General features: G+C 37.2%; 1 protein-coding gene across 1 annotated transcript in view; it reads right to left on the bottom strand.

Annotated features, from left to right (window-relative positions):
* LOC122796834 (cytochrome P450 2J5-like) overlaps positions 1 to 16,080 on the bottom strand; it is a 571,510-nt gene that overhangs the window by 541,348 nt on the left and 14,082 nt on the right. Inside the window, exon 2 of the mRNA XM_044065577.1 lies at positions 5,108 to 5,270. Within this exon, the coding sequence (XP_043921512.1) occupies positions 5,108 to 5,270 (163 nt within the window). The remainder of the gene's footprint in view (positions 1 to 5,107; positions 5,271 to 16,080) is intronic.

Genomic DNA, 16,080 nt, shown 5'->3' with positions numbered 1-16,080 from the left:
GAATTAGTATTTGCAGTTTTACCTGGAAAATTTATGATGGAGATGGAGGGCATGGCATGGTACCATTGCATGAATATTACTACATTTGTGGAAATCAAACTTATCCCTGCTTACCTACAGACTGGCCTGGATGTTGTTATTTTGGTCATGTTATTCCACTTATTCCACATATAGCTGCTTCACCAGAAGGAACGATTCATGATGCTCATCACAAGAGAGACACTAAAGAAATTCCTAACTCAAATGGTGAAATAGATGCCTACTGGCTATATTATTAGTACTGTAGAACAAACTGCTTTTAAAGGGCTTGCGCACATGGATCTTGGTGATGGGGTCATTTCCTGAGCAGGCATTCTATCGGCTTTTGGGACAATGAAGTCCATCTAGGAGATTAAGAAATTGTCTAAGCTCCTGGAAATATTAAGTAATTCCACTTCTGAGTCTATGAATTTGATAACTCGGGAAATGTTTGCAAGGTGCAGTGTGGTGCTACAGAACCCCATAGCACTTGTATTTACCATTGTGTGTAAAAAGTGTGTGTCTGCACTCATTCAAATGAAGTGTGGATCTTTTATTCCTGGTGACACTGGTGCTATCCATAGTCGCCTAGAAATAATTCAAAAGGTCGCTGAATATTAACATGCCAAAGAAGCTGATAGTTCCCAAAGGTCATAGTTAACCAACCATTTCTCTGGATGGGGAGGAGGGATGTTAAACTTTTTCATTCTTATAGCTATTATATTAATTATGTTAGACCTTCTTCTTTGTATGCTTAAAGCATGCATTTTAAAATGATTAGAATCCAAAATCATAGTACAATAAAATATGAAAATAAAATGTTACAAGATTTTAGTAAAATGTATGACAATCTACATAAAAGATCAGGGGAATGTGAAAATATACATAGTATAGAATGTATTACTAATGATTATTTACAGTATTCATTGTATTTTTGTTCCATCAAAACATGGGCATGTTTTCATTTCAAATAAGACTGCATTTTTGAAACAGTTGTTTAATGATTGTTCATGTTAGGGACAGAAACAAACAGCATGTGAAAAATGTCTGATAGCAAGTGAAAAAGTATTTGTTCATCTGAAAACTTGTATTCATTGTCCAATTATACATAAGTATTACGGCTTGAGTGATGCCTTACAGCGTCAGATGGGGAATGTGAAGGGTGAGAAGTACAGAAAAGGGAAAATGTCAGTGCATGCATTTCATTTCATTTCTAATATGCATTCATAGGAGAATGAAATCTTTCAGTCTTTCAGTTTCTATCTATTCATTTGCTTCCTGTTTAATATTAGCAAGTCCTGACAAGATTAGAAAAGTTTTAGAAAAGTATAAAACTTGTTCTAAACACCAAGGTCTATTGTGGACTTTGGAACTTGTGTGCCTAATATGGAATGTCATAAACATAAACAGAAGATCTTAGTTAGCAAATGAATGTTGTACTGTTAATTTCTAATTAGTCAATAGCTGTTCTATGATTGCAATAATAATGTTGCTTTTAATGATAAAAGGTATAAAACATTGATTTTTGAATTTCGAGGTGGATGGATCCTGATTTCCTAGTCTCTCATGTGCATCTTTTTTCTGTGCAATAAAGTGCTGAACTGTCTTGTGTAAAAGTTGTTTGGTACTTTAACATTTCCACCTTCCAAATATTATAATTAATATTCAAGGTACTGACTACTGCTGAAAAGTGGAATTTCCTTCATTATAGTGACAAACGTAATGAAAAGGTCAATTTGACATGTGAAAATGTTAAAAACAAGGCATGTCAACCTGGTTATGCAGCCACGGTTTACTGAGGAAAGTTAAGTGCTTTTCTTCTCACACCCTAAAATGGAATTTCATCAGTGAAACAAAAGCATTCAATTTTCCATAGAAAACTGAAGCTGCATAACTAGACTGATATGTCTTGTTTGTTTTTTTTTTCATTCTAGTGGCCCAAATACCAAACAAACCAAATATAGTTCATTACTATCGCAGTGTTCACACCATTTACATGTCCTCTGTCCTCTAAATATAAATATTCTTGCTTTTTGCACAATAAAAGAAGCAATTACAAATATAGTAACCATACAGTCAGAATTTTCAATAAAACATTTGATGTAGTTTCCAGATTCCCAGCTGCATATATTGTAAAAAAAAATCGAAAGACATTGTTATAAGACAGAATATTTAAATAATGAGATATTGCACCATCACTATACAACATTAGTGAAAAGAAAGCTGGCTGGCTACTCCTTAGCCAAACAATTATTTGCCTGATAACAAGTTGGCATAAGTCTTGTGCTGTTGGCATAATGATTAAGGTGTCTACCTCAAATACACAAGATGCAGGATTTGATTCTCACCTTTGGGAAATTTGCTAGGGTTAAAATGGCCCACCTGGGCAGCTAGCCTAGTAATTATCTATGAATACCCATTGCAGAGCTAGTCACCTGGCAAGTGTGAACATTTCCTCTAGATGATGGTCACTGTTGATGTGCCTCCCCAGTCCTATCTACAGAAATAGGAAAAAAGGAGGTTTGGGAAGGTGGTTAAGTTCTACCATGGAATTTGGTTCTCCTGCTTAATATGGAATGTCATAAACCAACAGTCAGAATATGTTAATTAGCTATCTTTTGTTATCAAACCTTTCATCATTACTCAAAATCAGCTTTGAACAAAAGCTCATTTCAAACAGCAGTACATTTTAATGGCAAAAAATTGATCTGACAGAATTGACAACAATGCATTTTACCCAAATACCTTCATTAGTATATCCAACTACCAGAAATAACTACTGAACAAAGTGCTAAAAACTATATATTTTGTATACTGTAGTTTGTCAGAAAACACAAAAGTGATAAAGCTTCAAAGAGATGAAACAAAAATGTGGTTTTACAGGAAAAAGCCACCCATTTGTGGGATCTCACACTTGCCCACTTACTTAGGTTTATTAAGTTCAGGGTGATACAGCCTGAAAGAAAAAAGGAAAGTTCAAACATCCTGAATCACTGCAGTGCACACTTAGAATCTTCAGCAGCAATGACTTCCAGTGTAAAAAGTGATCTGAGAGTTTAACACTGGAGAAAATCATACCTCTCACCTGTACAAATTTTTGCAGAATGCCCAGATTTTTGCCTCATAATTTTAGTCTATTCCTCATGAAATTTGTAATTTTCTGGATTTTTGTGGAAAATCTGTGATTCTGAATTCACTAAATAATAACAGCCATTTGAGTTTTCATAGCATCATAGGATCATAGGAAGTTACTAGGCTATTGGCCCTGAGGCCCTTACAAGCCTAGCCAAGAATTTAGCCCATGTTTAAACAAGTCAGCACCTGATGCTCTTGCCCAGCAGGCACACAGGTGGAATCCCAGGGGTGTATTTTCTGTTCCTCATCCAGTTATCCAGGTTGCACTTAAAAAATGGTTAATGAGGTACTTTGCTTGGCGTGGAGGGAGTCTATTCCACAGAAGGGGGAGTCTTTGGGACAAAAATCTGTCCCACCAAGAAGTCCTGTTGATGTCACAGACCAAGTTCAGGTCACACATGTGGGTTATTTGAGTGGAGCTTGATTTGCAGGTATGCAACAGTCCCATCAAGGTGGGTCTGAGATTGCTTTGTATGCCAGACAAAGGGCACCTCTGAGGAGTCTGTATGAGACTGAGTAGAGGGACAAGGCTTTTAGCCTATCTGTGTAGTGTAGATGTTTGAGGCCCTGGATTCTCCTGATGAGGCTTTATGGTCTCTCCAGTTGCTGGGTGGACTTTGTGAGGTACATGCTGAAAGGGGCATTGCACTCAATAATGACTCTTATAAGGGAAGAATACAGGGATGTTATGACATCCTTTTCCCTGGATGAGATACCCTTATTAATGAGGTGGGTCATGTAGAAAGTTTTCTGTACAATAGAGGCAACACGGTGGTCAAAGGTCGATTTGCTATCAACATGGGCGCCCACATCTCTCACAACTGATTGCATGCTTAGTACCTTGTTATTAATGTGATAATTTGTGGGGATGTCACTCTCCCCAAAGGGGATGATGATGCATTTTTTTGGCATTCCTTTTGAGGTCATGTTTCTGGCACCAATCATTTGTTTAAGTGAGACCCCTTGGAGGAATTCCACATCACTAGAGGAATTGATGACAATGCCAAGCTAGCAGTCATCTGTAAACTTGGTCAGCCATAGCCCACTGGTTTTGGCCTGTACCTCAGAAAACTATATCCCAAACAGCAGAGGCCAAAAAAACGATCCCTGGGATACACCACTCATTTTGGGTCTACTGCTTGAGGTGTCTTCCCTTATTTTGACTAGGTGGGTTCTATCAGTGAGCCAGTTTGCTGCCCATCAGGTAACATATGGATTGATACCTAGTTGAGAGTGTTTATGTGTTATACTCGACTGGGGAATAGTATCAAAGGCTTTGGCCAGGTCAAGGTAGGCAATGTGCACTGTCTTCCCCTCATCCATGACTTTGGTGGCTGTCTCAAAGAGGTCAACCAAATTTAACAGGCACAGATTACCCTTGGCAAAACCAAACTGTGTGGGATTGAGTGTTTGGAGATTACCAATGTCCTTGTTAATGAGCTCCATGATAATCTGCTCCATGGCCTTGCAGAGTAGGCTAGTTAGACTGATGGGTCTATAATTTCCTGGATCGGTGGATGCTCCACCTTTGTGCAAAGGGATGACAATGGCTGTCCTCTGCTAGGCTGGGACAAAGCTGGTGCTCAAGCTTTGGCTGAATAGGGTGCCTAATGGTGCTGCAAGTTCCTGCCTGAGTTTATGTAGGGTGCAGCCTGGAATGTTATCGGGTCCCATGGAGGCTGTATTTTTTGCCTTTGAGAGGGCATACCAAAATGGCAGATGGTTATTAAATTTCTTTGCATTTTATATTAGTAAAAAACACATTCTACTTTGACTAACTTGCAAATGTGTGCCTCATTCACTAGGAAGCTCGTTACCTTTCCAAGGTTCACATATTCTACATCTTAATAATAAGTGACTGACATACTTTTCTGTCTGCTAATTGCTTATCTTCCTTTCTCAGAATATCTCTGTTGCCATTACTTGTTTACAATAGCTAATCCACACCTCTTACCTTTATCATTGCTCATTGCAAAGAATAATGGATCGTTTGGTCTGTCTGCAAATGCTGTAGCATTGTCTACCAGAGCTTCCTTGACTGTCTTGTATCCATGAAGAATCACCATAGGATTGCTTCCCATGTATATACTGAAGATATTCCCATATTTTTTAGCTATCTGAATAGAAAGCAGAACATGTAATTACATTTGTTATGCATTTAAAGGAAACTGCTTAGCAAATGCAGTTTTCATAGCAACAAATTACTCAAGTTAATTTGTAGTTTAACACCACAGATTAATTGACCACTGACTTAACAGTGATTTTCTGTTCAACAGACTCTAACTTAACAGTGGTTTCACTTTTCACTAAAGTGGACTTTCAAGGTTTCATCTCTATCACCTCCTTGCATATTTCATTCTACCCTCCTAAAGTACTTGTTATCAGAATATAATAATAATTTGCAACTCAATTTTTTAAACATTCATCTCCACTAATTTATAAACAAAAATGTTTGTATTCAGATCTTGTTGCTGCCTCACCTGTTTTAAAGAAATGTTCAGAGTTTTTATGGCTGTTTTCAGCATCAGTTGAGACCACAGGGATGCTTTTAACACCCTTTAAAAGGACACCTAAAATTCATTGTACTATGCTTGGAAATTATCAGGTAAACCACTGATCATATGCATTTTACATATACATTAAATGAGGTCTATGCCTCTCACAATAATATAAATTTGAATTTCTGGAAAAATTAAAAAGGGGTATTCCCAGAAATAATTGTAATAAATAATGTTGCAACACATGCAACACAGTGATGTGCAGTGAGCTTTGATGACAAAGACAAGGGGAGGGGGTAGTGTTAATGGTTAAGGTGTTCACCTTACAGACACAAGGTGCAGGGTTTGAGTCTCACATGGGGTAATTGGCTAGGCTTAAAAAGTGTCCCACAGGGGCAGTTAGCCTAGTATGAACCTATGAACCTACAGGACCACGGAAGTTTATGACAGTATCATAGGAGATTTCTAGGCAAACAGCTTTAATGCAGTTCTAAGCCAAACCACTCATGCCCCAGTTGTCCCAATTATCAATGTACATGCACTAGAATGCCTTACATCTCTATTTCAAAAGTATAGGTGTTGTTAATATATTAGTTCTTAGGAGGTGAATTCATCTATTGACAGGAGTCTGAATATTATTATGGTACTTTCATGAGTCGCTCACATTTCATTTTTCATCTTTCCTTCATAGCAGAAACATACATATACTACTCACTTTGGCATCAATTCTTGAAGATAATGAATTGCCTATGAATACTCCACATTTAATAATTTCTTACATTTTTCCATGTAGCAGATATGCATAGTTATTTGTTATACACAAATGCACGCTCATAGACAAACTACACACAGACACACACACACACAGACACACACACACACACAATTTATTCATTGTCAAAGTTACTAAAACTATTCCTATTTTTCCACACACACTCAGCTTTTGTTTTCTATTCTTTTAATTAGAGTTCAACCTCAAAGATTATTTGAAGTGTTTACAAAAGGAAACTAAGAAAAAAAAAAAGAAACAATGAAAGGACAAAACAAAATAAAAAAAATATGAGTCATTTATATCAAATACATATATTATAGTTTTGTAGCTAATTGTTACTAATAATTTATTTTCATTAATAAAAATTGATACTTGTCAAGAACAATGTTGTTGTGTCTTTTGGCTTTTCCCGGTTAGGGGTCGCCACAGTGGAACTCCGTTCCGCTAATGATTGGCAGTAGATTTTTACGTGCCGAGTTGCCAGCCCTGATGCACAACCTTCAATGAAGGTACACCCATTCACGCATGTCTCCACACAGAAGACGCTCTAGCTGAAAATCGAACAGGACAACGTCTTACTGTGAGGCAACAATGCTACCGCAGCACCATAATAACTACAATTTAGTTTGCTAAAACTTAAGTTTTTTTTTCATAATAAATGTATAAGCTGCTAGTAATACTATAAGAAAGCCATTTCTGGATCAAATGCATGTGCTGGCATATGTACATTAAATAGGACCAAAAAAATATCATGTCTAAAGTGATAATTCCTTAGAATTTGATATAGATGATGAATTTTATTCCACTATTTATGTAATTAAAACAACTATAAAATGTATGTTCTCAGACTGCTTTACTTTTTAATTTCACATCTCCAGCATTTTGCATTTCTGTTCACAAACATTTTACAGCCTCTGTGAGGACTATTATGCTCTGTGCAAACATTTGTAAGCAAAATGTTTCCAGAAATAAGATTACATTCTGCTGGGTTCTGAAATGGCAAAGTAACAAGGGTGCGCAACCTTCACTATTCAACTCTTGCAACTCCAAAGAGTAAAATTCAACATACCCCTTCGGATGATATAATTTCGGGGGGCATTGTGATCTGCCAAATGTAATACTAAATGAACATGGGACATGATAACATGAAAATGTCTGACTGCCTCTGAGTTATTCGTACTACTCATAATACAAGGGGGTCTACTTTAATTGCACTAAAAATATTAGGGCTATAAACTTAGTTTGATTTCAGAATCTAAAGTCGGTCTTTAGATTCTGAAGAGCCTCACGGATCATTAACCTAGCAAATACCTATGAAACTATGAACCTATGAACTGCATTACCTTATCTGGGTATTATGCAAAGCTGCCCGAGGATTCAGAGGCTCTGGCTATATGAGACAAGTGGTACTGCAGACAGAGAGCTGCCTACAGTACCCATTTCATCATACAGCTGGACATGCTCTGCATCAAGGCTATTCACAAACACAGCTCCATTTGTATGATGAAGAGCTAAATGCAGGCACTATGTTCAGCACAGTCATCATGCCTGCATTTATGGCATCCAGGGAGAAGGACATGTGTGAGGGGCCACTATTCTACCAGGGAATAAAGTCTTGTTTTAACAAACTCCATAAAAAGAGCATTCTCCTGAGGAGGTTGAGGGAGGGCTCGCACTATTATCTACCATTCATGTCTGTGGTCAAAGGCAGAACATTGACTTGTGATACTTGTCATACATCTTCTTCTGTATGTGGAACTCGGTTCTAGAAGGTAGTCTGGATTCAAACTTGTAACTGCCTGCAAGGCTGCCTATGACCTCTCACATGCTTAGCAGTTGTAGCAGCAGCAGCAGTAGTAGTAGTAGAAAGCACAAACCATCCCTTGACCCCCCTCAGTGAACAGCTTGCATCACTTTTTTTTTAATGCACTTTCCATTTGAGATATTGGTCATACATTCATGTCGATTCCCCTGGGTATGGCACATGCAGGCATGATGACGTGTGTTCATCTATATACCATACAGATGGAGCTGTGATGTTGAATGGCCTTGTGAGACAGCAGCTCCATCTGTATGATGAAACTGTTCAGATAGGGTCATCATCATCATCATCATCAACCCCATTTTTCCCATTTCCTACATGGTGTCATGGAGTTGTGTCAACCATTTTCATGTCTTTCTATTCAACGGCACTCTGCAATCATTTTCACTGATCATGCCTGATTGTTGCAGGTCTTGTCTCATGGAATTCATCTTTTTGTTAATAAAATGTAAGTTCCTTTTCCCTTCTTGCTGTCTCTCCCAAATCTTCATCATCAGATTGACTTATTCTTTCTTGCACATGTATTCAGACTGCCACATTCTCTTCTTTGTGGGCTTCTGTGAAACTGGACCTACTTTAGATTCTGGTCTGTTGTCATCATCTCTTTTTCTGTGTCATAGTATGCATCCTTCCACCGCATTTGAGGCATTTCACCTCCATCACCTCTAGCTTCCTCTATTGCTCTGCCTTCACTGCCCAGGTTTCTGTACCATATAGTAGTATTGGTCACATCGCTGTTTTGTACATCTTTAGCTTTATTGACATTTTTCTGTCACACACTGTCCATGACACTCTATGCCCTTTGGCTGTAGCCCCCCCATCACCTTGATTCTAGCTTTGACCCCCTCATTCAGACTTCTGTTTCCTCACTCACACCTCTCAGACACTTGAAGCTGTAACCTGTTCCACTATTTTCCTTTTCATTTACATTTTCAGCTTCCTTTGATTTCTCCCATTTGCAGCCAAGACTATTTAATTGTCTGTAGTAAGTTTCATCCCATGTGTCCTCAGTTTTGCATTTCATTCCCCTTTGTTTGCTCATTTTTTTTTGTTCAGAATCAGATTATAATGTCAGGTTATCCACATACAGCAGATTTGTTGATCTGTAAACTCTGACCAATTTGCTAAAGAATAAGAACAACAGTGGGCTCAGAGCTGAACCCTGTCACGCACCCACTCCCAATGGGAACACCTCTGTGAGTCTGAACATTGTTTATACTTGCAACAATTCTACCAAAATTTCTGGAACTTCAAAGCATCATGGGACTGTCCAAATCAGCTTTCTTAAGATCTTGTTGTATGTTTTTTACCAATCTTGGAACGCCCAGTTATAATTTATCCTCATTGTAACTCCTTCTCAATTATTTGAATAACTGCAAACTTCTCATCTCCCTTCTTACTTTCTTCTCCTTTACGTATAAATTTCTCTTACCCTTCCAAGCATTTTCATACAGTGTGACAGGAGTTTAATACCGCTATACTGCCCACAGATATGAATTTTCACCTTTATTCTTGTCCAGTTGTAATGGAATGCATATTCTCCAGTCATCCGGTATATGCCTTTCTCACCATACTGCTACGAGTACCCTCTGGAGCTTTATTTCCCCCATCTTACCCAACATCTTGATCATATCTGTCATGCCCTCATCTTAGCCTGCTGCTTTCCCTGACTTAGTTTTCCTTAGTGCCGTTCTTATTTCATCTAACGTAGGTTCTTCTTCCTCTGTCTTTGTCTGAATTAGCAGCTCCCCATTGAATTTGATACCTCAGCATGCAAAGGTATTGAATTCTGTGGATCCTGTCCCTTGGGATTATGTCATCACAAGGGGGAGGGCCTGAATTTTACTGCTTGGGAATAGCAAGAAAAGAAAGAAAGAATGGCACAGGTAATGTGCCATCAGTACTCTGATATCTGGAAACATGGCCCATATTTTCACCCTTTTGTACTTTCAGCTGAAGACTCTTATCTCCTTTGAATTTGACTATTTTTTTATCTTGACCTTTAGTTCTCTGTTTGCACCATATAGTTGCTTATTAATTCTATATAAATAAAATTTCAAGCAATCCCGAAGTTTAGCTATGTTACAATCTTCATCATTAACATGTAGCTTGTTTTTTTCCAGTTACCATTTCTTTATTTTTTAATTTAGTTAAGCAAGAATGGATTCTTAACGTTTTGTTTTATTTAAATGTTTTATTTAGTATTTTGTTTGAATTGTGTTATAATTTGTTTTATATATGTATATATATATATATATATATATATATATGTGTGTGTGTGTGTGTCTGTGTGTGTGTGTGTGTGTGTGTGTGTGTGTGTGTGTGTGTGTGTGTGTGTGTGTGTGTGTGTGTGTTTCAAACACCATTCATTATAATTATGAACTAATATTATTATAGATTCATAGTTAATACTATGCTGTTGATCCAGAGGACCTTTAGTAGCCTTGCCAAAATATGCCAAGTCATTCATACCTATTGACATGTAGAACTTATATCTAGTTTTGTTTCCTTTCAATGAGGGTTTGAGGAACCAGACCCTGAGGCAATTATGACTGCCTATCTATTCATCCAGGTTATTCTTAAAGAGGGTCAGGGAGCAGCTTTGTTTTTATAGCCAAAGGAAATCTCTTCCATAAAGGAGAGAAGATAATATATGTTGAGTGAGTCCTTAATATTATTTGTTTTGTGTATGCACAGAACATTGCATTTGAACTGGGTCTCTGAGTCTATGTAGGCTAGACAATGGTCACCATTCAACAGTCCAAAGGAAGCAGAAAATAGGGATGGTCTGGATAACTCAAGGAAGACAAGATCTTGATTATCTTACTGAGGAAATGCCGTGGTCTCTCAAGCCGGATCACCTGCTTGCAAGTACATACCAAATTACCCCTTAGAATTTATTATGAGCTTGATGCAGTAGCAGTAGCAGTAACTAGAGATGGAAATACCCCTGGTGGTTAGGCTGGTGAAGTAAAAGGATTTCCTAACAGCAGTGGATATATAGTGATCAAAGGATAATTTGTTGTCAATTAAATTTCCAGGACCCTATTAAGTTAGTCAGCCTTCAAAGGAGTCTCTGTGGTAGGTGCAAGGGTGCCCAGTTTTTTAGAAGTATACAGTGCAAAATTACTTTGCATTTAGTTTTAGGTCATGGTACAAGCAATACTTATTGGTGCTTGTTAGTCCCTCTTGAAGATTCTGGAAGTTAGATGATAAGTTAATGACAGCTCAGAGTTTGAATTCATCAGCAAGCCTAGCTAACGCCAAGCCCTTAATGCCATCCTTGATATTAGAGAAGTAAATACCATATAGAAGTGGTTCTGAGACCCAATACATATATATATATATATATATATATATATATATATATATATATATATATATATATGTGTGTGTGTGTATATATATATATATATATATATATATATATATATATATATATATATATATATATATATATATATATGGATTTACTTCAGAATATCGAAATTCCAAAACAAAAAAAAAAACAAGTTAAATGTTTCTGCAGGGGGGCCGTGTTACCTCTATTAATACAATCCTGACTCATACTTGTTAGTTGGTTGTCCAATCTGTCTTGTTGTGTGTTTAACCTTACAACTCTTTGCATTTGGTTTAGGACTATATTATCAAGCATAAATATAAAAGAACAGTGGATAAAGCATGAAATGAGGTTAAACAGCAGCACTTAAAGCAGGATATACAGGATATAGTCCCATATTTTAGTGAGGGGCACCAAGCAGATGATTGGACATCAAGTTAGACCAAATAGGACAAGATGTATGCTCACCTATAATAGGAATACTACAGCAGTTAAGAATATAATAGTGAAACACTGGGAAATTTTAAAGGATGTTCAAGGTCTACAAGAACTTGCAGCTGAAGGACCAGCGTTTGGTTATAAACACAATTGTACGTTAAAACAAACATTATGTTATAAAGAGCAACCAAAAAGCTTTTTTGCAGGCTTTAAATGCAAACAGGATACATATAAATGTAACAATTGCATTTATTGTAAGCATCTATATACCAATTGATCAATAAGACATCCAGTAACTAAAAGAAAATTTATACTTCAAGCTTATGGGAATGGTAATACTAGTAATCTGGTGTATATGGCTAGGTGTGAACGTGTGACTGTTACTCTGTGGGCATGACCAACAGGAGGTTTAAAGAATGCATAGCTGGCCATATTAGTGACATTAAACACAAGTTATTGACAAATGCACTATAAGCATATTTCGGAAAACGGCAAACAACATGTGTTTAAATTTATGATTTTGAAGGTAATTTATAAACCATTGAGGGGAGGGGATGTGAAATTGTTAACAGAAAATGAGGGAATGAAATGGATTTTGTGGATGAAGTCTCATATACCACCAGGACTAAATGACTGTTTCACTTTAAAACCCTATTTAAGGGAATTACATCAAAAATTCTGAAAATGTGTCATATGACATTAATGAATATTTAACTGATGACTGCAACTTCTAAGATGTATTCACATGAGGAAGCCTTGTGGTGAAAGTTTTAACTTTCATGAGAAGTTTTAACTTACGATTTTTAAATAAAAGAATTTGAGTGTTTCCGGTGCTTTTTGTTTTTCTTGGATTGAAAGAAGAAGATGTGCAGAAATTAACATTTACCATTTAGAGCAGGTTTTATTGTTCAGAATGAATATTTCTTCCAAAACACCATAGCAGGATTGTTACAGAAGATTTTTCTTTCTGTAAACAGTGATGACCTGTACTTCTTGTAACTTTTATATCATGTAAATTCACCCTTCGGGGTATGATAATTATGCTAATTAGGGCTCATCTTATTATTGATTCTGAATCACTTAGTTTGATCAATGACAAACACTGTGGTAATTTCCATACAATAACATGCCCACACCTGAGCACCTGCAGTAAGTTTTGTCTATTACTTGGGGGGGGGGGTTGGAAATTGCCATCCTATATTTAAACATCTTCAGAAGGAGTCACTGTAAAAAAATGCATTCTCAAAAACACACACAGTAATGGAGGACTGCCATGTTTCACACATTAAAGTGCCATTGCAAACATAAAAATAAAATACATACGTTGTCATATTTTGCCATATGTCACTCAGATGAGGTACCCTTCAATATCAAGTGGTGCACTGCAGATGGGACACATAAACAATATTTTGTGCACCATTTATGTGCATTTTTTTTCTGATATTCTTCAAAGTGATCCATCATGGCTAGAGAAAGAGAGGGTAGTGCTTATTTTAGAATACAGAGGTGGTATGGGGAAGAGTTCAAGATTTTTCTGGACATTCTCCATAAAGAGAACAAGCCATCGACTCCTGCAGGAGCACAGTATAAAACTGATGTCTGGAATAACATGAGCAAGGATGACTCCTGTTACTACTGGTATTCCAGACAAGAGAGGACAATGCGATCACCATTTCAGTGACATGAGGTGGTACAATCCTGAAATCCTTCACTGATAGTAGGGAGAAATTAAGATGTCATCACCACCTCTGTACTGTAAGAATAACAAATAACTTATTTTACCTACCCCAATAACATGCCATGCTGTACCACCATCAGTTTTCTCATTATATACATTTTATATCTCTAGCCCCTGCATAAATTGAAAGGAACAGTCAGATGCACGGATCAGACTAGTGCATCTAAGAGAGTACTAGGAAGAATATGCATGCTGTCAGAAAAATATCTGACTTTTAATTTTAACAGTAGTAGGCATTAAACAATAATGATATAACTTTTATAATCAAGTGGAGGATATGTCATTACTGGCAAAGATCAAAGATAGATATTACTATGACTACATAATGGTAGAAGTATTTCTTGATGTTTCCTTCTGTGTAGGTGTGCGAGTGGATGTTTATGTTAAGTGCCTTTGTTATCATAGCAATTGGTAAGTCAGTGGGCTCATTTCCCACGTCTCACAGTACTTTGATCAGGACAAATATTTCACATATTTTTTTTCTGACCAGAAGAAGCACTGCAGTAGTACAGGGTCCATACGGAAGATCATCATTATAGTTGTGCTAGATATTTCACAGCTTACTATAGGACTGCCTGTCCATTTCCTATCACATGTGATTGAAATATGTCTGTCTGAGCAGCAGGCTTACTTTCTATTATGTTCAGTATTCTCAGAGATAAATACATCATCACAAGTTCCCTTTATTTGTCTAAATATCCCCAACTGTTACTATTCTGTCTGTAGTACTGCATGGGTAGATGGCTGTTGTTTTATGCTTCCCCCTGTATGATATACATCGATTAAAAAATACACTTGATATCTGTGATTATTTAATGATTTGCAAAGTATATTCTGTTTAACTGTATCATTAGCAGTAATAGATAAAATGCATTTTTCATTGTGTCTGCATTTCTGTTCTCCTACCCTGTTTTTCGCTATATTTTATCTTACATTCTTTTTTTTTTTTGGTTATTTTTTATTTCTTTCCATTTTTACTATTATATGCAGCAGCAGAGCAACTAGCAACCAGCCCAATGACAAGGTCTGTCAGACTCCCACAGCGGCAACAGCAGCACCAGCACTACCAGCTGAATCACCCAGCAGATCTGGGTCCCAGCCTGTCACAGTTGCCTCTGCACCTCCTGCCTTACCTGCACCCCATGTGTCTAGTAGCTCTGCACTGGAGGTTGGTACAGTGGTATCTGCCAGTAGCAGTAAGAGAGAAGGTGACACTTTGTCACCCATCAGCAGCTGTATGACTTTATGGGGGATATCATTGACTGGAGGATGGATTCTGCATCAACCAATAAGGTCGGATGCATGCTTTGGCAATCTCATTGAGTAGTGCCCTTAACCAGCACTGGCTCCACTTTCTGGGCCAGGTCCCAATGGTAACAGTACACAGGGTGACGAGTATTCTTCAACTGGGTCTCAGCTGGCAGAGACAGACTCTGTGTATACCCATTCCTATCACTCAGCCTGGTGTTCTCTTTCCTTTTGTGTCCATGCCCACCCACTGGTTTTGCAATCCTGCCCTCAATAGCATCTTCCCTGTGTTTGTCTGTTCCTCCTTCTTCATTGTGTTAGACTACACCTAGTTAGTGTTGTCTGTCTTTTCATACTACCTAACCTACCCATCTTACCTTAATCTTACTTCCCCTACTTTTCCCCAACTTTCCCTTCTCTAAGAACTAAATGTATTTATTTATTTATTGACATTTGTTGACCAGCAAAGTCTACTGGGCCAGAATCCATTTTCAGTGGAGGGCCAAAAGAAAAGCTCCACAATATTCAAATAATTCAACAGAAATACAAAGTTAATCCAAAATATATATATACATTAACATAGTAATATGCACAGAAATACAAAGTTAATACAGAAATATATATACATAACATAGGACAGGGCTCTTGGTATGATGTGAATTTTGAGGTATGTAGATATTATCATACGGTAAAAATACAAAGCAAATACTTTTCCATTCAGAGAGTACAATTATAAATATAAATTCAGACTGTTATAGGTAGGAAAGTAGTAATGCAGAAGGGGAAAGAGTTAATATAACAGAGGCTTAAAGTAGGATCTGAGTAGTTATTTAAAGTAGTTACCTATTCCACAAAAAAAAGTTTAATGCTCCTACTCCACCTCCATCCTGCTTATCTCTTATTATCTCACCATCTGTTTATCTTCTGCTTTATCTCTGTCCTGTACTGCCATTTCCAAAATTTAAACTGATCACAAATAGATAAACACACCACACAAATATCCAAAAAGGGCTTATAAAGTAGTGTTATGTTTTTGTGGTCATACAGTGCACAACACGTCATGAAGAGCAC

The sequence above is a fragment of the Protopterus annectens genome, chromosome 3.part0 (genome assembly GCF_019279795.1).
Source record: "Protopterus annectens isolate FY-2018-M chromosome 3.part0, PAN1.0, whole genome shotgun sequence".
In the NCBI taxonomy this organism is placed as follows: Eukaryota; Metazoa; Chordata; order Ceratodontiformes; family Protopteridae; genus Protopterus; species Protopterus annectens.
This window is presented reverse-complemented; position numbering and strand designations above follow the sequence as displayed.